Source organism: Staurois parvus, unplaced genomic scaffold (assembly GCF_062004578.1).
Source record: "Staurois parvus isolate SC_StPar_1 unplaced genomic scaffold, SC_StPar_1.0 ptg000020l, whole genome shotgun sequence".
Taxonomy (NCBI): domain Eukaryota; kingdom Metazoa; phylum Chordata; class Amphibia; order Anura; family Ranidae; genus Staurois; species Staurois parvus.
In genome coordinates, this window is record NW_028317816.1 from 5,262,062 (window position 1) to 5,285,309 (window position 23,248).

Sequence of the window (23,248 nt, forward strand, 5' to 3'; positions counted from 1 at the left end):
TATGAGAGTTTAGTAGGCTTCATGGTCTGAACTGTGTGGAGGATCTTCATTGGGACAGTTACATACCTACAAGCAGATCACCCATCCCAGTTTCCTGTCAGCAGAGTAACAGTCCAGAGTTGGTTAGCAGCATCACCGCCATAGTTACAGCAGAGTCCTGGTGTTGCATGGGGCTAGCCCTGACCCCCTCAAGTTGGCTGCAGATTCCGCGGGAGCCCTACCAGGACATCCTGAACCCCATCAGCTTCAGTGTCATCAGGATTGCTGAGCAGACTGAGCCTACAATGTGTACATTCTTCACTAGGGACACTGCATGCAGACACCATTATCATACGTCTGATTGTATGGTCATTTCCCTTCAATATCAGGGATTGCTGGTCGCCATTGCACAGCAATATCTTTGGGCTCAATTGAGCTAGCTGAATATTCAGGACACTCATTTCTTCAAGATTCCCTTTCACTACTCTTCAAGCCAAGGACTCTGTGCCTCACATCTGTGCTTCTATTAAAGAGAACCCAATTTAGAATTTGGTAGAGTTAGATGTATAAAATATGCTATAATCAAAGTGTGTTGATATTTTCGTACCTGTGGCATCAGGATTTTAAGGAAGCAGTCTGACACTGAATAAAGGTCTTTCTTCTACCTTTCATACCTGAGGTCAAAGGCTTTCCTTGAGTATATTTGAAATACTGTTGACTTGTTGTGTTCACTACTGCAGGTACCCTTGTGTTTCACATTGAGATTAGTAATCAGGTTACTGCTTTAAGAAGTACACTGCTCAAAATAAATTAAATGAACACTTTTAATCAGAGTATAGCATCAAGTCAGTTAAACTCCTGGGATATTGATCTGATCAGTTAAGTAGCAGAGGGGGTTGTTAATCACTTTCAGCTGCTTTGGTGTTAATAAAATTAACAACAGATGCACTAGATGTGCAACAATGAGACGATCCCTAAAACAGGAATGGTTTTACAAGTGGAGGCCACTGACATTTTTTTCCACACTAAACTTTTCTTACTGTTATTCACTTGCTTTGCATTTGGCTAGAGTCAGTGTCACTACTGGTAGCATGAGACGATATCTGGACCCTACAGAGGATGCACAGACAGTCCAGCTCCTCCAGGATGGCACATTAATACGTGCCATTTCCAGAAGGTTTGCTGTGTATCCCAGCACAGTCTCAAGAGCATGGAGGAGATTCCAGGAGACAGGCAGTTACTCTAGGATAGCTGAATAGGGCTGTAAAGGTCCCTAACCCATCAGCAGGACCAGTATCTGCTTCTTTGTGCAAGGAGGAACAGGATGAGCACTGCCAGACACCTACAAAATTACCTCCAGCAGGCCACTGGTGTGAATGTTTCTGACCAAACAATCAGAAACAGACTTCATGAGTGGGCCAACATCCTCTAGTGGGCCATCTGCTCACTGCCCAGGATCCTACAGCTCGACTGGCATTTGCCATTGAACACCAGAATTGGCAGGTCCACCACTGGTGCCCTGTGCTTTTCACAGATGAGAGCAGGTTCACCCTCAGCACATGTGACAGACGTGAAAGGGTCTGGAGAAGCCATGGATAATGTTTTGCTGCCTGTAACATAGTTCAGCATGACCGTTTTGGTGGTGGGTCAGTGATGGTCTGGGGAGGCATATCCAAGGAGGGACGCACAGACCTCTACAGGCTAGACAATGGCACCCTGACTACCATTAGGTATTTTTGGGATGAAATCCTTTGATTCATTGTCAGGCTCTACGCTGGTGCAGTGGGTCCTGGGTTTCTCCTGGTGCACGACACAACCCAGTCTCATGTGGTGAGAGTATATAGGCAGTGCCTGGAGGATGAAGGAATTGATACCACTGAATGGCCCCCAAGCTCACCTGACCTAAATCCAATAGAAAACCTCTGGGATATCATGTTTTGGTCCATCCGACTCCGCCTGCTTGCACCTCAGACTGTCCAGTCGCCCAGTGATGCCCTAGTCCAGATGTGGGTGGAAATACACCATCCATCATCTCATTAGGAGCATGTCCTGATGTTGTCAGACATGCATACAAGCACATGGGAGCTGAATAATTTTTTCAGGGTGTCTGAATTCAGTCCTCTGTAGGCTGATAATTTTAATTTCCATCAAATGATGGGGCATCCTTATGTTCCTAACACATTACCCAGTCCATATCAGTATAGATATCCAGAGTTATATTTTTCCCTATTAAGATCTGATGTGTTTTCAGAGTGTTCCTTTAATTTTTTTGAGCAGTGTATTTGCTTTAACTGTCTGCAACTAAAGAACCATTAGTAAATACTCGGTTGTTTACTGCAATTTGGTGTTTTTGAATTTATGACTTCTTGTGTCATTATGTCTGAACCCAGGGTGTCAGAGGTATCAGGAGGCTCGCAAGGTCAGTGCAACCTTTGGGGACTGTCATCTTACAGCGGTCCTCACAAAGGTAGCGATTACAGTTATTTTTTCTTTGGGCCACATGTTAGGGAAGCCTGATTTTGACTGGTGAAATGCAATAAATAGAAACTGACATTACACACATATTACAAAAATTATGGGTATAATCCATTACATTTTCAGCAATGATTCACAAAACAGTTATTTTATAAATAGACATCCAATCAAAAAAATATTTTTATATATTTTATGGGGGAGATTTACTAAAACTGGAGCATACAAAATCTGGTGCAGCTCTGCACAGAAACCAATCAGTTTCCAGGTTTTATTATCAACGTTTAATTGAACAAGCTAAAGTTAGAAGCTGATTGGCTAGCAAGCACTGCTGCTCCATATTCTGAGCACTCCCATTTTAATAATCCACCCCTATGTTTCACACGCTAGGGGAAAATACCTTAGACGGATGACAGATGGGCCCAATTTGGTCAGTCCATAATAAAAAAGTATTAATAAACTAATTTGAACTTTTAAACTGATTAGAACTACCCTGATTAAATGATGGCAGAATGTCATGGATCAGCATGAGACAATTTAATATCAGCCATCAACAAAAATGTAGTAGTGGTGATAAAAAAGAGTTAAATGTTATGTTTTTTTATCTCTGGTCACAAGAGATTATTACTAAGCAGTGCAGAACACTGTGATCAGTGAACTGTCCCTATCTCCCTCCCTTCTCTTCCTTTATCTCACTCCCCTATCAATTCTTCCAAGAGCTTCACAAACTTCCTGCTGCTAGGTGACCAGCTGGGGGCTCAGCTGTCTACAACCAATAGTGCCAGCGTTCCCCCGCATGCACCCATCGGTCCCATAACTTAACAAGCACTGGGTACTAATAGACTGCTGCCACTGTCATGGAGACAGAGACACCTTACCAGAGCTTTCAATAGCAGGGACAAGACAGCAAGAGGAGGCCGGGGACCCTCATGGTGGCAGAACACCAGGGCCCAGTCGCAAGTGCAACCTTTGCAACCCTGGTAGTTCTGCCACTGCATTCTCTGTGGACTCTTACATATCTCTTGCTTTCGGCCAACGTGGTGGGTCGCCCAAGATGGTAGGAAGGCGGCCCACTGCAGAACATGTGAAAGGGTCCCACTACTGGGTCATAATAAAGAGCCCCGTAACAGGAGTAAAGGGCCCCGGTATCAGTGAGGGGGACCAGCGTAAATGTCCCTGGGACCTATGAGGGGGCACCGGGGCCCTGAAGGTTCTAGTTACACCTCTGATCATTGTTATGCTTTGAAGACACGGCTTTCCCATGAAATATCCTATTATGCCTTAATGATTACCATTGCTATATGATGCCTAGAGCTCTGGATTTTCTTTTGTTTGTAATGCATCCTTAGATATGGCAGCCTTTTCTATGCTTTGCATGTCTTATTTACTGAACATTTTGTAATAAACATTTTGAACGAGACAGATACATAGTGGAGGGCTAGAGTTTATTTGACATAAGGGTGCAGATTTTCCCAAATATAAGAAATACCACAGAAAAAATTTTAATATGATGATGGTATCTGACAATAAAAAAGAAATGGATGTGATAAACCAGGAAATCCAAACCCTGAACACACATGAATGTGCTCTCTTGAATTCACAAAACATTTAATGACAAAGTCCTATAAATTAGAGTACTTGCAGAAATATAATCAGGAGATTATACAGAATAAAGAGGAAAATTTGGTTGTGACAGAGCTGTCTTTTGTGAGGATAGGGCATTCATTTGGATGAAAGCTAGATAAGTACAGTTGGGATGTGAGAGATCAAAATAGAATTATGGGGGTCAGGAATTATATCATATTTTCTTTCATGCATCTTCTCTGTCATCTTTACAAGATTCACTGGATCAGGGCCAAAAGGGCACCTGGCAGGAACGTAAAAGCACAAAGGTGATGGGTTTCACACAAGGGTAGATCACACAAAAAGAGATGAAGCCACGCACAAATCATTTGAGAATCATTCCTTTGGACATTTTTATCAAGGTCAATGAGATCACAATACTCTAAAAGGGAATTTAGAGCCCTAAAGGAACTCACTTCTGGATAAGAATGGTCCACCACACCTTATTGATACCATTCATTTGGAGGAACTACTAAAGAGTAATAAGGAGGGTATGTCTCTCCTCGCACATAAGTTCATAAAAAGGTCACAATACATACTAAAGTGCATACTTATAATTTTTTGCAATGGATGACTTTGTACTAGGAAAACTGTCTAACTCCAAACTGGGACTATATAATCCAACTAGAGAACTATCTGACTCTCTACAACTGTCCAAGTATCACAACTTTGCCATCAAACCAGCAGATAAATGCACTAACATGGTTATGGATAATGCATTCTATGAAAAGTATTTGTCTAAAGCATGTGTTTAAACTTAACTCAGTCATGAAAATACAGCAATTCAATTAATCTGAGAGAGCAATTGTCAATTGGGAAAGGAAGTTTAAAAGCGAATACTAGTAAACTGCTGAATGTACATCTACAACCACTTTTAAATGATACACCTCTTGAAAATGTATGATGGATTACATATTCCACAAGATACATGGTTGGTAGTGATCGATTTTGAGGTTCTGTATAGTACCATACAGCGCATATGGGAAATTCAAATAATCCAACTGTTTCTCCAAGAGACTGACAAATGAGATTAGGAATAAAAACTATTTATTTTGGAATGACTTGACTTTATTTTGAGACACAATGGGGTTGATTTGCTAAAACTGGAGAGTGCAAAATCTGGTGCAGCCCAGCATAGAAACCAATCAGTTTCCATCTTTTTTTTAGTCAAAGCTTAATTGAACAATCTGAACTTAGAAGCTGATTGGCTATCATGCACAGCTGATCCAAATTTTGCTCTTTTCACTTTTAGTAAACCAACCACAACATTTTTAGTTTTGATGGATTTCACTTCCTTCAGGTGCAAAGTGTGGTGATGGTCACTAATTGTGCCACCTACTACAACTTGTACCTGGGGGTGGAAGCAGCAATTATTTTTCAGACAATGATATGGCAATGTATCTGTGCCATGTGCAGAGATACGTGATTGATATTTTTATCATCCGGGATGGGGATAGGGCCCTTCTTGGTAAATTTATTGAGAGGCTGAATTCTATTACATTGAATAGTGCATTGAATCATACATTCACAATATCAAGTGATCTGTATAAAATGTCATTTTTCCGATATAGAACCACTGGTAAAACAGGATAATACACCAACATCAAATAGCACTATATTACGTGTGGACAGTTCTCACCTGCTTCTTCAAAGTCATTCCATTTCATACTGCCAGTACTTTTGGATACAGTGCAATTGCACAGATGGTGCAAACGTTCACAATGTGAAGTGCATACCATAAGACGATGGCTATTGCTTAAAGATTATATGGAATACAAAATACTTTACTATTATAAACAGGGAAATTATTATGTTACAGTTACACTCAAATCTAAGATAATATAAAACCACAATAAAAACAAATTAATATATACACTAAAGGTTAAAATAACATTTAAAAGCTAAATTGGTAAATACTATACAGTGAAAGAACTGTGCAATCCAATTAAAGCACTGCACAGAACAAATAACAGCAACTGAATAAATAACGCAAATGTCAGACTACAAAAATACAAATATTGCACCTCTAACTGTAAGTATTACACTAAGAAATTAATCCACAATAAATTACATACAAATTAGAATTGTGGGTCCAGATTAATACTCTCTCATCCAGCAATCACAGGGAGTAAATGTATAATTGAATGAAAAAAAATTACAAATATGTATAATTTAATTGCCACAGGCAGAAAAGATTTCCTGTGGCACACTGTGCTGCACCGTGGTTGTAACAATCTATTACGGAAAATAAGCCTCAGATTAACCAGCATATTGTAGAGTGGGTGAAAGGAGTTTCCTAAGATAGAACGTATGCTGGACAGTATTTTCTTCTCTGAAACTGTTGTTAACCACTTCAATACAGAGCACTTCAGTTTTCAATGCTGTTACACTTTGAATGACAATTGCGCAGTCATGCAACACTGTACCCAAACTAAGTTTTTAGCATTTTGTTTACATAACTAGAGCTTTCTTTTGGTGGTATTTGATTACCACTGAGTTTTTTATTTTTTGCTAAATAAATGAAAAATACCAACAATTTTTTAAAAAACACGTCTTTCTTAGTTTCTGTTATAAAATGTTGCAATTATATAATTGTCCATAAATTTAGACCAAAATGTATACTGCTACATTTCTTTGGTGAAAATAACCCAAATAAGTGTATAATATTTAGTCTGTAGGAAAGTTATGGAGTCCACAAACTATTTTGTATACAGTATCTGAAAATCAATCAATCCTGCTGTACTGATAGCCTGTCTTATTTCTTGAGTCCCAAAAATGTCAGGATGGTAAAGACATCCACAAAATTACCCCCGTTTTGGAAAGTAGACAGTCTAAGGTATTTAGTAAGAGGCATTGTGAGTTTATTTGGAAGCTGTCATTTTTTGTCTTAATTTTATTGAAAATGAAGTAATGTAAAAAAAAAAAAAAAAACACAATTTTCTTTTACATACTGTATTACATTTTTTAATGATTTTTTTTATAACACACTGTGACCAGAGTAATATAATGCTACCATAGTAAAATTGTACTACTCTGGGGAAGTGATCCGTATTTATTTATTTTTCTTTTTTGTTACACATTATGATTGCTTGTAGCAATGGATTTAATTGCTATAAGCAAGCATTTTACTTATTTTTTCACAATTTTTTTTTTACACACTGTCACCAGTGAAGTACAGTGTTATCATATAACTTGTTTCACAGTGATCTGGGACACTGACTTGTGACAGTATGAAAACAAAAAACAAATATTTTTTTTCAACTTTTTTCCATTTCAAATAAAAATTTTATTACAATTTTTTCTTTTTTTATGCATTTTAGACCACACTGTGACCAGAGTAATATAATGTTACCAAAGTAACATTGTACTACTCTGGGGAAGTGATCAGTATTTTTTTACACATTATGATTGCATACAAGCAATGAATTTCATTACTATAAGCAAGCATTTTACTGAATGAAATCAATTACATTGGTGACATTGGCTTTGATTGGCCCAGTCTGTACCATGTGATCACTGTGACCAATCACATCTAGCAACACAATTGTATACAATGAATGGAATGAAAGGAAGCCATCCAATGTTTACAACTGTGATAGGTCACAATGGTCACAGGGCACTGGCAACAGGCCAGTATACAGATCAGTCACAGAGACAGATCTCACCGTAGCACGGCCTATTGGGCACACTTGAGGTAGGATCTAGGAGGACTTCATATGACATCCACCCGGATCGACAAAAGTTCGGGCCAGCTGTCATTCTATTATAGGTTGGGCAGGAAAGGGTTAATGACTCAAACTCCAATCCAAAAACATCACTAGCCTTGCGGATCAGTTTTTTGAGTCTGTTGGTGTTGGCTACCCCTAAGCCTGCTTCCCTAGCATGATATGGCATACAGGAGAGCACTATCCACCACAGATATTTTCAGCAAGGTTCTGCAAATTTTGAAAGACCTTAACCTCCTCAAAAAAAGAGGTGGTTCTAGCACTTCCTGTAGAGCACTTCTATATTCTTACTCTAGTCTAGTTTGTTATCCATGTGCACCCCCAGATACGTGCTCTCTATTACATCCAAAGCAACTCCTCGGATTGAAACAGGGGTCCCCGGTGCCTTCCTCCTTCTCAAATCCACAACCAACTCCTTTTTTCTTAGTCACATTTAGATGCAGATGATTATTCTCACAACATGTGACAGAGATCTCCACCACAATGCTATACACCTCATCATCACTGATACATCCCACTACCACAAAGTCATCACAAAACGTCCGATGGCAAGACTCTGGTATAGTCTTAGGTGCCTCTAAAATGCATACTGAAAGGTTTGCTTTGAAATTAAGAGAATTGTTGCTGTATGAGAACTATAAAAGTACTAACCTAGAGACAGTTAAACTAAATACCAAATACACCCAGCAGCACCTAGACATTAAACAAGCCCTGAAGAAACCATTGCACACACTCTTGGTGACCAACAAATATCTATAGAAGGGCTACCTCCCTCCAAGATATGCTGACATGTAGCTTTTATAAAGGAGGGGCTAGAACTGATCCAAAGGAACAATGTAACATATAAATGCACCAAGTGCACATATTGCAAATGCATAAATGTAAACAAAATACTTTGGATATTATCACATACTGTATGTAAGCACATGTTAGATGGTGATAGATAATGACACAAAAAATATATGTCATTATGTTGTGATTCATTTATTGTATATTTGTTATATACTACAGATGCCCACCTCTCTCATAAATAAGTGAATTTGATAACAAAATACATCATGAATACATACGGCTATCCCATTATAGTAGACTGATCAATATATAGGCAGTTAAAAAACATTTCTGATGGGCAATAGGTAGAGGTGTGGATAAATATTGCACAAATGTATTTTTATTACCAAACAAAATATGTTTTTTTATGGAGAAAAAATGCAAAAGAGAAATTGGCTTTCATGACTTATGTCCTGTCAGGGAAAGATGTTGGTCCAGAGTATAGTAAAATGAAAGCTAAGGAAATGTATTCAGCTTGGAGCATGGAGTAAATGTGCACCTGTCTTAAAATGTTACTGAAATCTTCAAATATATTACCCTTCACTAGTACCCAGGCAAACAAAATGCTTATCCTTGCAAGCTTTATAAACATTTAAGGGCCAGATAACATGAAAAAGAAGAGCATAACAATGCACGTTGGTTGATGCAGATATAACATTAATAAAATTATAAAAGTTGCACCTACAAACAATGACTTTTATCAGATATCAAACCGGGGCAAACCTCTTTCTGTGGAGTATCAGTTCACAGAAACCATTGCTAGATTCACTTTCCCTAGGTAGATATCAAAATTGTAAGGTGAAGCAAAGATAACTTCTGGAAGGGACACTGAGTAAACAAGCAGGCAGGCACTGTGATCTTCTTTTTTTATTACCAATATTTCTTTTATGTTCCCCATATCTGGTTCTAACTGTACAAACTGCACATCCTATATAATTTAGACTGCAGAAACATGTCAAATAGTAAATAACACACAAAAGATAAGCAGTTGATGAAATGTTTCATTTTAAAGTAGCTACCTTTATTGATGGTAAATTGATTTTTCTCTGTGTAGCATGAAATCACATGTGCCAAATAAAATCAAACTTCCCACATTTAAAGGACCCACATATATTGTAGAATATTATAGAGGATGTCACAGAAGATGAAGATGTTTTATACCTGTTGGAGGCAATGATATTAGTGCTGAAACTAGGCTTTTCAAACAAGGTTATGCATTAATCAAATAAAATACTGATAGGAAAGTGGTTGTAAACCTCTGAAATGAACAATGAATAAAGCATATCTCTCTATAGTGTGCACTAGCCTCAATCCAAAACACTGAATGTGCTAGCTGCATAAGTAACTTCTGATGGGTTATCCCAACACCACAAGATCTCAGGAGATCCCCCCCCCCCTCCATTCCCAGCACCCAGAAGGTGATTAACAGCCTCAGATGTGCATGTTTCCCCATGGGACTGTGGGAAGGGGAGTCTCTCCTTTCCCTCCACTCAGATTTCAGATTACACTCAGCTCTCCTCTCTGTGTTGTTCAGTGTATGATGTCAGATCCTTGCCCCCTGTCTGCTGAAGCTGAGAGATAGTCTTTGATCTGTGTGTTTTAGAAGGCTGTAGAGAAGTGAGGATTGCAAAAAAACAGGTACAACTTTATTTAGGAGGATTTGTTTCATCTCTGTGCATCACCTAAGGCTTGTCACAAGCAAGGATTTACAGCCACTTTAGGGGTATCCCAAAGTTTGTCTATAATATGACTAATCTAAGAAGCATCTGTGTTATATTGTGTTCAGAATCTAATGCTATTTCTCAAAGCATGATTATGCCTTCAGCATGGCTGCAAGTTAGCCAGGGATCCTCCTCCCTGTTTAGGTTCAGGAGATATTTGTTAAAAGCAGTTATCAAAGTTGTTTCTTTGCACGCTTTCTCTTTCAATTCGTAAAAAAGAAGCTGACCTCGAAAAATTTAATCATGATCCTTGGAATAGTAACTACATTATTGGAAAAACTGGGTGATGGCAGCTATATGAAGGTTTCCACTGATTTGGTTGAAATACATTTTACTCAAAATGTGTCCATGGTTATCATCAAAAAGGAGACAATCTAGGAAAACCAACAGGTTGGAGTCTGAAATTACAGTTGTAAGACAATTAATTTTGTGTTTGAAATGCATTCTTATGTCTCATAAATTGCACAAAGGATCCATTCAGCTGGCTCATGAGAAGCATAAAGCATCAGGTGTAATAATTAAACAAAAGTTACATGCAAACATTTGAAGGCCATGAACTGATAAAAAGGCAAAGCAGAGAGGCATTCAATTAATTTCACATAGACTGTTCACTTTGCATGGGAAGTTGCACTTTGTAAGGGAACTTGACCCATGACTTAGTGAGTGTGGTGGAGGTTCAATTTGAAAAGAACATCCAACATTTGCAAGGGAAAAAAAATAATTTCTGTTTGCACATAATTAGATGATGGAAGTCAGCAGAGCTTCCCCTCATTCACTACGCTCAGGGAAAAATTCCCTGAAAAGAGCAACTTCCCTTAAAAAGTGAATAGCCTATAAGCCTTTAGTAATTCAGCCCCATAATTTCTTATGTCAAGCCTGTGAGTATCTTTGCTAACAAGTTCATGGGAGGAGCTGGCTATAGATTTGAGATGCAGAACACCTAGACACCAACTTTTAATGGTTGCAGAATATCATTCACAGGAAGGCCACTTCCTTAACTGTAACTGATACTTTGGTGTGCATATTCCATACTTTCTGAACTACTTGTGAGTGATAATGGATTATAGTTTACTTTAAAAAATCATGATTGCTTGATATGAAATGCCATTTTGTATTCTTATACTGAACCAAATTGGGGATGTAAAGTGTAATATCAAAACAGGATGTTGCATAAAAATGAAAAAAAAAAAAAAATATTTTTTTGGTGTCTCGATGTGTAAAAAGTGGAAGCGTGAAATTTGGCTGGAAGGAGGATAAATAAATACATGACATCAAAACCAAGAAGAGCTTTCCAGACAACCAAGCTTACGTTGTCAGCAAAAAAACCCAAAAAAAAAACATAAAGAAAAGGCAAAAGAAAATGTAAAAATAAAAAACTGTATTCCTGACTGCTATTTTTACTGTCAGTCACTATTTCACTAATGTATCCTAGGAACACTCTATTGACACATCAGCTGAATGCAGGTATACATCACATTCAGAAGTGTCAGAAGTTTTTTTTTTTTCAGCTGGTCAATCTCTACAAGAGAGCAGAGCTTAGAGGTACTGGTGGTAAGACAGGTGAGTATTTTTATTGTTCTTTCACAGTGTGCTGTTTTTTTTTGTTTTGACATATTTTGTTCAGTGCACAGTTAGCATTATATCTGTATGTCATGTTAGGCCTCATGCACACTTGAGCTCAAAAATGGTGCTTTTACAGGCATTTGAGGGTTTTTTTCTGCCTCTAAACGTCCCCCCATGTAAATGTATGTATCCATGAACACATAAAAGTTTAGAGGAAATTATAGGCAGGGGCATTTAGAGGCTGAAAACAAAAGCATCACTTGTGCATTCATGAGAGGAGCTTTTGAGCATAAAAAATGCTCAAAAGCACCTACACGCATCCAAATGTGCATAAATGCTCAATAATGCTAGGCCCCGCATTAATGCATTCTAATGGCCAGCATTCTGACCAATTAAATGTACTAACTCAGAAGGCATGTTCACGTGTTAGCATGAATGCAAATGCCAATACATGAAGAACTCCCAGAAAAGCTGAACTGGAATCCTCAATATCAAGTGGCCACTGTACAATTCAGACTGGATGATATAGACTAGGCATCACTAAATGGCAGACCGGGGTCCGGATGTGGACCGAGTCACTGTCCCATCCAGACCCACGATGTCCTGCCACTTAGGAGCCTTTTCTTCCCCCAGCTGTCTCACGGTCATCCTCACAGAGCTGACAGCAGGAGGCAGGACAGTTCTGGATGAAGGGTGGGAGCTGCCCAAGGTTAAAAAGCAGGTGATTGGTTGCTGGGTTGAAGGACAGTCCTTGCAATCAATCACTGTCTGTCAATTACTATCTGTGTACAGTAGGACAGTAGGGGGGGAGGGTTATAGTTAAAGGGCCTAAGGACATTAGTGTGAAGGGGTTTGAGGACTGAATGTGGGGGGGCGGAGGACAGTAATGCGGAGGGCTAAGGACTGTGGTTTGTGGGGACTGAGGACATTAAAATGGGAGGGGCTGAGAACTGTAATGTGGAGGCTGAGAACTGTAATGTGGGGGCTGAGCACAGTAACGTGTGGGGGCTGAGGCCAGTAACATGGAGGGGGGCTGAGGAAAGTAACATAGGGGGGTGAGGAAAGTTATGGAGGGGCTGAGGAAAGTAACGTGGAGGGGGGCTGAGGACAGTAACATGGGGGGGCTGAGGAGAGTAACACGGGGGGCTGAGGACAGTAACATGGAGGGCTGTGGACAATAATGGGGGGCTGAAGACAACGTGGGGCAGCTGAGGACAGTAACATGTAGGGGGCTGAGGACAGTAACATGTAGGGGGCTGAGGACAGTAACATGGGGGGCTAAGGACAGTAACATGAGGGGCAAGGACAGTAACATGGGGGGCTGAGGACAGTAATGTGGGGGCTGAGGACAGTAACATGGGGAGATGATGTAAAAATGGGCAGAGTACTCTTCAGTGAAGGGGGTAGAGGACAGCACTATGGGGGGAGTTTGATGTCAAGGAAGTGTAATAACACTACTGTCAAAGGGGTGGAAATGGGTGATGTACAGTGGGAGCTGAGGACACTCATCAAGAGGGATCTTGCTATGAATGAGGAGTGTACTTTGTTGTGCAGTGGGGATTGAGGACACTGGTTCAGATCTGTACATGTGCATTTGGTGCACATGTTGTGGGTAGGTCAGCACTACTTGCCCGACCCTCTTTTTAAAAATCGCACCACAGCAACACATGGTTTGGCGCACACAAAAGTGCACCACAGGGGCCTACATAAGATTCAGACCTCTGATGCATGCAAATTTTACTGCCTGGACCTTGGTGAATCTTCCAATTGTACAAACAATTGAAGCAAAGGGTGCAAATGCCCAATGCCTATTACCTATTCATATCACAGTTTTTTTAAAAAAATGTAAAGCTCCAGCAGCAGTGGCCAACTATCAGCCGATATCACTCTTAAATGTTGACGCCAAGTTCTATGCCAAAATACTCCCGTACTCTCTAATGACCATAATCTCTAATGACCAGAGAACAGATCCTCAATAACATCATCAATGCACTGAACCTACATTATTGGCTGATTGAATCCAAGCAGCAAGTCATTTTATCCCTGGATGCTGGGAAGGCATTCCAGTGGCCTGGGACTATATGTCAGTGATCTTGCAAGCCAATGGCCTTCAAGACTATATGTACAACTACATTATGTCACTATACTAAATGGCCACCTACCAAATACTTTCATCATTCAAAATGGAACCAGGCAGCACTGCCCCTCTTGCTAATACTATTCATTTTGACTCTCAAACCATTTCTTCACTAACTACAGGCAAATGTGTACATTAAGAACCTATCAGTGCTTGAATGTGACTTCAAGCTATCTGCCCTCACAGATGACGTTCTTCTTTTCCTTACTGACCCTCACATCTAATCACAAACTTGTTGGGGGACTTTGCCCTGTTTCAAATATTATCCAACCTAAAGATCAACTATACAAAATCCTACATTTTGAATATCAGTTTGTCAACATAAACAGTCACATACTGCCTAAACAATTTCCCATTTATTTAGAAGTTGGATGCTATAACTTTTCTCATCATACAACTTTCAGTGAAACTCTCTGAGCTGTAACTAGAAACGTCATACCAGTATTACAAGACATACAACATGATCTTAAACTGTGGGACAAACCTCTTTTTAATGCAAGCAGTCCCCATTCAATTGCCTTCCACCCTTGTTAACTCATACAAAAAGACATTGCACAACCTTTCACTGGCAGAGTAAGCACCCCAAGCAGGGGCGGACTGACCATTTGGAAACTTGGGCACTGCCCGAGGGCCCGGGGTCAGTATCTCATGGGGCTCAGGCACCATGAGATGCCCCTGGTACCTTTTTCATAAGCTTTTTTGAGTTGGGGCAAGGACATAGGGGCCCCATGATCCCCTATTTCCCCATGAGTTGACAGTCCGCCCCTGACCCCCAGATTAGTTTTGTTCACCTTGTCCCACCTAAGCTCAAAAGGTGGTATACAGTAGGGCTCCCTGATATTAGAAAATTATTTTGGGTCTGCCACCTTACCAAGACTAGAGGATTGGAAACTCCATGCTTCTTTAAAAGACTGAGTCCGACTGGAACGTGGTCTTGCCCACGTGTCCATTGCATCTGTGTCATGCACCTCCTGGTGGAGTCTCTAGCAACCCACAGCACAGGGTTCCTCAGGGCGCGGGGTCTAAGTCCCAATCTGCTTATTTACCAGGGCCCCTGATGGTGGGGATGGACTTGGAGCAGACTGAGACCAGGTCGCGACCCCCGAGTACGTCCGGCAGTGGTAGAGAGCACCGTCAGGAGTGTGTGGGAAATAGAGCCTGACGTGAAGAGGCTGGCAGGCCTGGTAACAGGGACAGATCCATGCGGAATGGATGGATCGTCAGGGTAGCGTAAGGAGTAGTCAGGCAGGCCAGGTCAGCAACGTGCGGGCAACAAGGTATCAGAGGAGCAGGCAGAGAATGGTCAGGGTCATGAGCCGGGTTCAGCAACTAACGGGTCAAGCCAGGGGTCAAGCAGGAGACAATCAGCAGGGTCAGGATCAAATGAAGAGGTCGGCAACAGGAAGTTTCACAGGATCAGAATACAGGAACAGGACAATAAGACCAAACGGCAACTTGTGTCTGTGCAGGGCTGGTTTAAATAGCCCGCCCGGCGCTGACAGGTGCGCCTGGGTCCTAGTGCCTGCCAGCGCTGTCATAGGTGAGAGGCGTGCCTGGGTCCCAGTGCCCGCCTGCCTGCATGTCTTGTGAGACACCTACGCATGTGCAGACTCGTGCGTCGCAGTGATCCCTGACAATCTGTGCCCTGGCTCTTTCCTAAGCATCTTCCTTACACCTTGATGGAACATCCTTGTATAGGTCCCACCCTGCACTGTTTCCAAGGGGTGAGCGGGACGCTACCTTTTTCCTCCAATTGTCTACAATTCAGCTCAACCACCCCCGGATTTTCTCTACAATTTTTCTCCCTGGAGTTTGGCCTCATCTGCAGATATTGGCCAAAGATTTTTTTTCAGAACAGCACATTATTGACCTTTGAATCCCTGACCTCTTTAATGCAGGGACAGTTGTTCCCCTTTCGAACATATATTCAGCTGCAACACTCTTTATGAAGCTTGGGTCGTAAAAACCTGTGATAGCTATCCCTTACCCACTTTGAGTCGCTGAGTTCCAGAAACACATTCCAACAACACTTGATCTCTACCATATATACACTCTTATTTAGCAATTGTCTACCAAGTGTTGGGAAGGCCTGTACAAACTGGGAAAGGGATCTGACTCTGGAGTTGTCTGCTGAGGCCTGGGAACCCATCACTATGTAAATTCATAAATTCTCAGTGAACATTCAGGAAAATAGCTACAAAATAAGATCAAGTTGGTACAGAACTCTGGTTCTGACACATAAATTCACCCCCACTGCCTCAAACAAATGTTGAAGATGTGCTATGGAAGTAGGCATGCTGCTACACATTTGGTGGACCTGTCCAAATCTTCAACCTCACTAATCCGAGGCTCACAGTATCATATCCCTGGTCACCTCTTGCACTCTAGACCACAGGTGTCAAACTGGTGGCCCTCCAGCTGTTGCCATACTACAAGTCCCATGAGGCATTACAATATTGACAGTTACAAGCATGACTCCCAAAGGCAGCGGCATGATGGGACGTGCAGTTTCGCAACAGCTGGAGGGCCGCCACTTTGACACCAATGCTCTAGACTTTACCCCCTGCCCAATATCTTCTAGACAATTCAACTTTACCCAACAGATTTGACTCAGACTTAATAAAAAAGCTGAGATGGAAGAGTTGATCTGCATATTGAACAATCCTTCAAAATTTACAGCCACTTGGTCCTGCTGGCTTCAATTTCAAACGACCATGGAATAAGCATGACTCATGGGAAACTTTCCCTAAACCTGTACCTCACTAAGATGCCACTCATTTGGGTCCCTATCCCCCTCCTCTTTAAAAATATTAAGGCTTATGCTACCACCATTTTTTCCACCAATGGCACAGGGAGGGAGCCGATAACCCGAGTTCAATTGATGTCTGTCCCTCTCATCCCCCTCTACTTTCTAAGCATAACCTTCCCTCTTCTCCCATCCTCCATTCCCTCCTTCCCCCTCTTCACCCCCTTCCCCCCTTTTTTTCTCCTTTCCATTTTTCTTTCCCCTCTCTCTTCTTCTCCCCTCCTTAGTCTTCTCTTTTCATTCCTTTACTTCTCTCATTTTAATTTTCCATAACCTTTTCCCTAGATCTTAGCACCATGCCAGCTATTGTCCCTCTCGAGGGACTATAAATTAGTATTTAAATCCCCTTATACTGATATTTCCCAATAGCCTACTTATAATAAGAGCCCTTCTCAGCAAGCTAAAGTCCATAAAGTCTTTGTGAAATTAAACAAAATCTGTACAGGAATAGCTTGTTTCTGCTGGTGATTGCTGAAAACTGTAAACTTATAGTGAGTCACAAACATACTCATTGTTTGTTGAATAGTCCTGATATATACAATGTAAAGGGAAAGAAAAAAGTCTGTGCAAGGATATCTAATTGCTGCTTGTTGTTGCTGAAAACTGCTGTTTACGCAGACATACTATGTTCGAGTCACAGACATACAGTACTTGCTGTGTGTTGGTCAGTCCTGAAGCATATAGGGTAAGAAAACAAAGTATGTGCAAGGAGAACTGGTTGCTACTGGTGATTGTTAAAAACAGCTATATTTACACTGAGTCAGAGACACACTCACTGTTTGTTGGACAGTCCTGAAGAATCAAGGGATAGAAAACAAAATCTGTTCAAGGAAAACTGGTTGCTGCTGGTGATTTCTGAAAACTGCTATATTTGCTATACAGTAGTTGCTATACTGTAGCTATCATACTTGCATTATGTCTCAAAGTGTAACCATTCTTTACATTCATTTGCTAATTCCTACTAGCATTTTCTATAATTGTTATATTATATCTCGTTTCATAAATGTATGTATTTCCTGTGCTCTTCAGATCCATCTTTTGGCTATAATGCATATATTACTATTGATCAATATAAAAGAACATTAGTTCAGAAGAAAAATAGCCTAAAAACATTAGTTTTACTCCACCTGGGCGTGTTGGATCCATTTTCTGACCACTGATTTGTACAAACAAATTATGACCTGAATGTGCTGAGCCGGTTCTCTTTTCTCTGTTTGTTCTGTACTGGCCTCCATGGGGTGCCTCTCCTGTTGGACGTTGAAGTACTGAGGGTTTTGCTATGGTATGTGGTAGCTGTCGATCATCCCCCCCCCCCTTAATATTATTTTTTTTTTATGGCTCTCGCCTCCCCTCCCTCCATTTTTTTGTTTTGTCTGGATTATTGTGTACAGGTCGAAGTGTTTACACTGTTACATAATACATAAGTCCTTGAGTATGTCTTGTATTGCTGTGTGACTTCTTTGTACACTGTTCCTATCTTGTTATTGACTTAATAAAACTCTTATGGAACAAAAAAAAATTTGTTTTTTTTTCCCAATTCATACAGAATGAATTTACATTCAGATTTGATAGATGAATGACTATGATTTTTTATTGTGTGTTAGCAAAAACTTAACTTTTTAGCTGCTGGGCCCCTATTGTTTTTGTTTGGTGTGTTATTGTTTTTATTTTTTTTATATTTTCAGATTTGTTTCTGCTTTCAGTTGGGTGAAAGAAGTTGGGGTTCACTGTTTTAGGATTGCAGTTTAGTGTATTAAGTTTCCCTTTTTTTGAGGAAACTTATATTTTGAAATATAACTTAGCTAGGGACCTTTACTCTGCAACATGAACTTGTACCTAACCCAGCAAAGCTACCCTTTGTTTGCAGTGCATCATCACATACCTTGGCATTACAGTTTATTGCATCAAATCACCCCATTTTTAGGTGCATCAAAGCACCAAATCCTGAATCCTTATATTGCCATAGTTGCTAATAAAGTTAGGCAATCCCCTGTTTTTGGTAAGGGATTTTTGTAACATACAGTAGGGTGGAACTCTGTTAAGACCATATGATCACACAACCTCTAAAAAAGGCAGTCTCCTTTAAATGATGCTTGTGTATGAATTAGTACTCTGATACCCCAAGGAACTTAAGTGCAAGATTATCTGGCATTATTGAAAAGTTTGTACCCCAGTGACAGAGTGCTAAGAACCATGTAGTGGTTAAACAAGGCTAGACCACCAAGGTTGTTTCCAGGCAGGCAGGGTGAGTACCAAAGGAAGAAACAGAAGCTTAGTTAAGGAGAGTTGCCAAAGGCCAATACGTGAAGTAACAAAAATGGAGAACTAAAATCAGAGTATGTACCAGAGCTGTAATCAGAACTAAACAAAGCAGGGCACATGGAGTATTAATAAGACCTAGATAAATAGACAGTCAGATCCAAAGTGTCCAACAGTTAGATGTTCGAAAAAAGTGATTTCAAGAATATCATGAGTATGAGAGTGGCAGACTAAGAGCATGGATGAACAAAGAGTAAGATCAGCTTGGAAAAGATAGTCAAAAACAGAAATGAAGGAGACAGGTACTAGAAATAAGCAACATGTTAACATTGTTAAAGATGAATTCTGGGTATGGATATTTTTGCATAGTTACCTAGCTGATCCCTTTGGAAACTGGATATCACTGTAGTAGGCATTACTACCACAGTGATCTTCACTAGCTTCTGGGTCCCGTGCGGACTGGCTGCCCTGCTGCTTACTGAACACAGGACATCACTTGGCATTGTTACCTACCTAACTGGATGTTGTGGAAAGGCAGGATATGTGATGTCACAATCTTCAACCCATCACAAAACATTCTCTCATATAATCTTTACCAAGTTAGTGTACTGTTATGTAATATTCAAAATTTATTTTTAACCATTTCTAAATTTATAGTTTCTTACCATCCTGCCATGAAGGTCCTTGTTCAGACACTTCCTGTCATAGAGTGACAATGCTGTCCTTGTCTTCCATATGCTCTCCTGCAATATCTATCTGTCATTCATATTACCAGTGTTGACTACAAGTGGCCATTTCAACATACATTAAGCAGGCATTGTTCTTTTTTTTCACCATCAGTAATCCCTCCCTGAAATGCAGTTATCATTACAGTGCATGTATGTAGACAGGAAATGACTTCAAGGAGGCTGCAGGAGATAAGCAGCAATAACGTGCATCAAAGGATTAAAAGAAGGTAAAAGTAGTCTTTTATGGGGGAATCATACAACACTTATTTATGATTCACAGTGCTTTAGCAAGCTAAATGTCTTAAAGTTAAGGTTTGCATCTAATAGGAAACACTCTGAGGACAAAAACAACAAGAAACAAGTCACTACTGTTCTTTCAAGTGACATGAAAGTCACTACTGTATCCTGCTGCAAGGGACCTAGTCTCAGAAGAAACTTCAGTTGGGGAACGGTGTTTCATAGATGGAGTTTTAAAAGCTACTTTGAGCAAGCAGCTGAGTCACTTTAAGGACACTCTATACCTAAATGTGAACAAAATCAATGTAATATAAAGGTTGAAACATTTACCTTTCCTGAAAAAAAAATGTCTCCAGTATTCTCTCAGCACTGGTCACATTATTAAAGTCTGGAATCTTGGTCATGAAATCTCTGATGAATCAGAGTTTGAACTGGGTGATCTTTTCCTTTAGCAGACATCATATGAGCAAATACCTAGACCACTGAGTAGGTAGCCAGCAATGGATGGTGAGTGGAGCAATATTTTCTCTAAGATAAAGTATGTTTTTAATCACTTTTATTACTCTTTGCTTATCTATTCCAACAAAAATAATAAACAGGACATGAACTCTGAAAGCTGTACCCACAAAAGATCTTGTAATTTGTTAAAAGATCCATTAATTTAAACCAAAATCAGGTAGATCCATGCAATTCCTCCCCAGCAAGTTGATAGTTACATTACCAAATTTTACGCCAAATCTCCTAAACATAGCAATCACAGGCAGAAGTGCTTTAGAAGATCTCATCTGCAGAAGCAAAGCTATAAAGCTGTAGGTGAAGGAATGTCCTTACACACCAAAATTGGCATTCCTAATCTAAAGAGGAACTAAAAACTAAAAGTAACAGTTTTAGGGTACTGCTTAGACATAATCAATATTTTTAGTTGTTCCCTATAGCAAAATAAATCTTCACTTTTTGAGTTTGTGTCCATTTTAATCCTTCTTTTTAGCAATTGCGTTATACCTGTTTTAGTTCTGTAAAGATATGTTAGTTTAAAGGTACAGCATAGCAAAATAATTGAGAATTGGGTAACTAAAAGAAGGTATTACAATTTGTCTAGGATGAGCATATGTCAACTGTAGAATGAGGATTTGTAGATGAGAAACATATTGATGTGTCTTTAAAACTGCATTTAGGCATTTCTGTGGGTTCTCACTTCAGACGGACATGTTAATAGGTGCACAGTTATGTAGGCATGGGTGAACTTTGGTCAGTTGTGGAAATATGGGTGGCTCAGTGCTGTGATAATGAAAAGGTAAAAATCTACTATTTTAAAGTTCTTGTAAAAATCAGTAAAAACACTAAATTTAGAATCATACTATAGAAAGTTTTATCTAAAATAGCAAAATTCTTCAGCCCGTTCACCGTATAAAGTCCGTTGTAGTAAAAAAATGAATGTGACCCCATAATGATGTGTTCTCTTTACTAGATATTTATTGTTAGAAAGAATGTATATTATGTAATGAAAATAGCTATTTAGAATTTACTATTAACAATAGTATCTTCTTGGTATATGGAAATTAGTCTGAATACATGCATTTTTCTTACATACAGTTTTCTATTTTGAAAATATATCATATTAGTTATCAGTTATTTATAATAGCTCAGTGGGATATCATTGCAAGAAGAGTACAGAAGTACCTGCTACTATCACTGCTACAATTCAATTCTGTAGCTATCACACATTACCTGTTGCACATTTAGCTGACATCTTGAACAGAAAAACTCTGTATCTTGGCATGCTTTAGTGGCTTGAAAATGTTCTAAATATAGACTTAAGTCAACATCTTACACAGAAGTGGCTACAATAAATCAATGCAAAAGAATTTAAGTAAACAGAAGAAACACTGATTAGGTAACCTTTAATCCCATGCCCATGGTATTTACACTTTTTTCACCAGTTAAATCAAACTTAGGTAAGCCCTTGAACTGAAAAAAGTTTAGTTGATAATAAACAGCTAGTATAACAGTATATGTCTATCTATCTATCACTCTTTCTGTCTATTCATCCATTCATTGTTATTCTATCTCTCTATCTTAGAGTTTTTGCATGTCTCTAAGTAATTTTAGGTACACAGAAATGATATTAATGTATTCCTGAATTTGCAAGTATTTAGTTTTATTACTTTTGCATATCTATCTATCTATCTATCTATCTATCTATCACATTTTGTGTGCCTGAACATTATTATAAAGCAACTATAAATTTTTGAACATCTGAATAAGGTGGTGATGGACAAAAGTAGGGATCTGAAGAAATTGATAAATAGATAGCGATAGACATGTTAAATAGGAAAGAATAGACATGACTGACATAGATAGATAGATAAATAAATAGATAGATAGATAGATAGATAGATAGATAGATAGATAGATAGATAGATAGATAGACAGACAGACAGACAGACAGATAGATAGATAGATAGATAGATAGATAGATAGAGAGTTAGTTATACTATGTCAAATAGTAAACATAGGTGTGATATCAGCTGCAAAGTACACCTTCTGCTATTACAATAAATAGCATATGTGAAATATCTATTTAAGCATTCAGATTGTTATAATGCAGTAATACTATACCTTAAAAGAAGTGTAAAATGATGGCCATTCATTTTCTTCCGCCACATCTGTAGCAGAAATTGTTGATGTGCAAGTTGTAATAATTAAATCCAGTGTTTCTGTGCTTCTATTTAAATTAATGCTTGTTTCTGTAAAACTAACTTGCATTGCGAGGTCTGGCTGTGCAGCAGATAACCACTGCTCTTCTTTGGTGTGAATCAGAACAGAGAAGGCAAAAACAAAAATGTGAACACAGCTTCTTTGCTCCACCAGTGACTAACTGAAGCATACAGCTTTAGAACAGCTTCATTTGAGCAGAAACAGGAGTCCCTCTTCAAGCTGTATTCATCACTGACAGTATACTGTGATGAAGGAAAAAAAAATAGCCACATATTTTCACACAGCAGCAAACACTAGCCCCTTGAAATGCAGCATCTTCTCTAATCACATATTACATGCATTGCTCTGCAGATGTGCACACTTTGGATTCATCAAGATACACAGTACATTATTCCTTTGCTGTTATATTAAGGAATAAATGCAAATTTTTCCTATCTATCTCTATATCT

The 23,248-nt window shown here is 39.4% G+C and overlaps 1 protein-coding gene across 1 annotated transcript in view; it reads right to left on the minus strand.

The window, feature by feature from the left end:
- NPSR1 (neuropeptide S receptor 1) overlaps nt 1–22,949 on the minus strand; it is a 398,179-nt gene extending 375,230 nt beyond the window's left edge. The window contains exon 1 of the mRNA XM_089687130.1: nt 22,701–22,949. Coding sequence (XP_089543256.1) covers nt 22,701–22,847 — 147 coding nt within the window. The 5' untranslated portion in view covers nt 22,848–22,949. The remainder of the gene's footprint in view (nt 1–22,700) is intronic.
- Nucleotides 22,950–23,248: the final 299 nt, after the last annotated feature.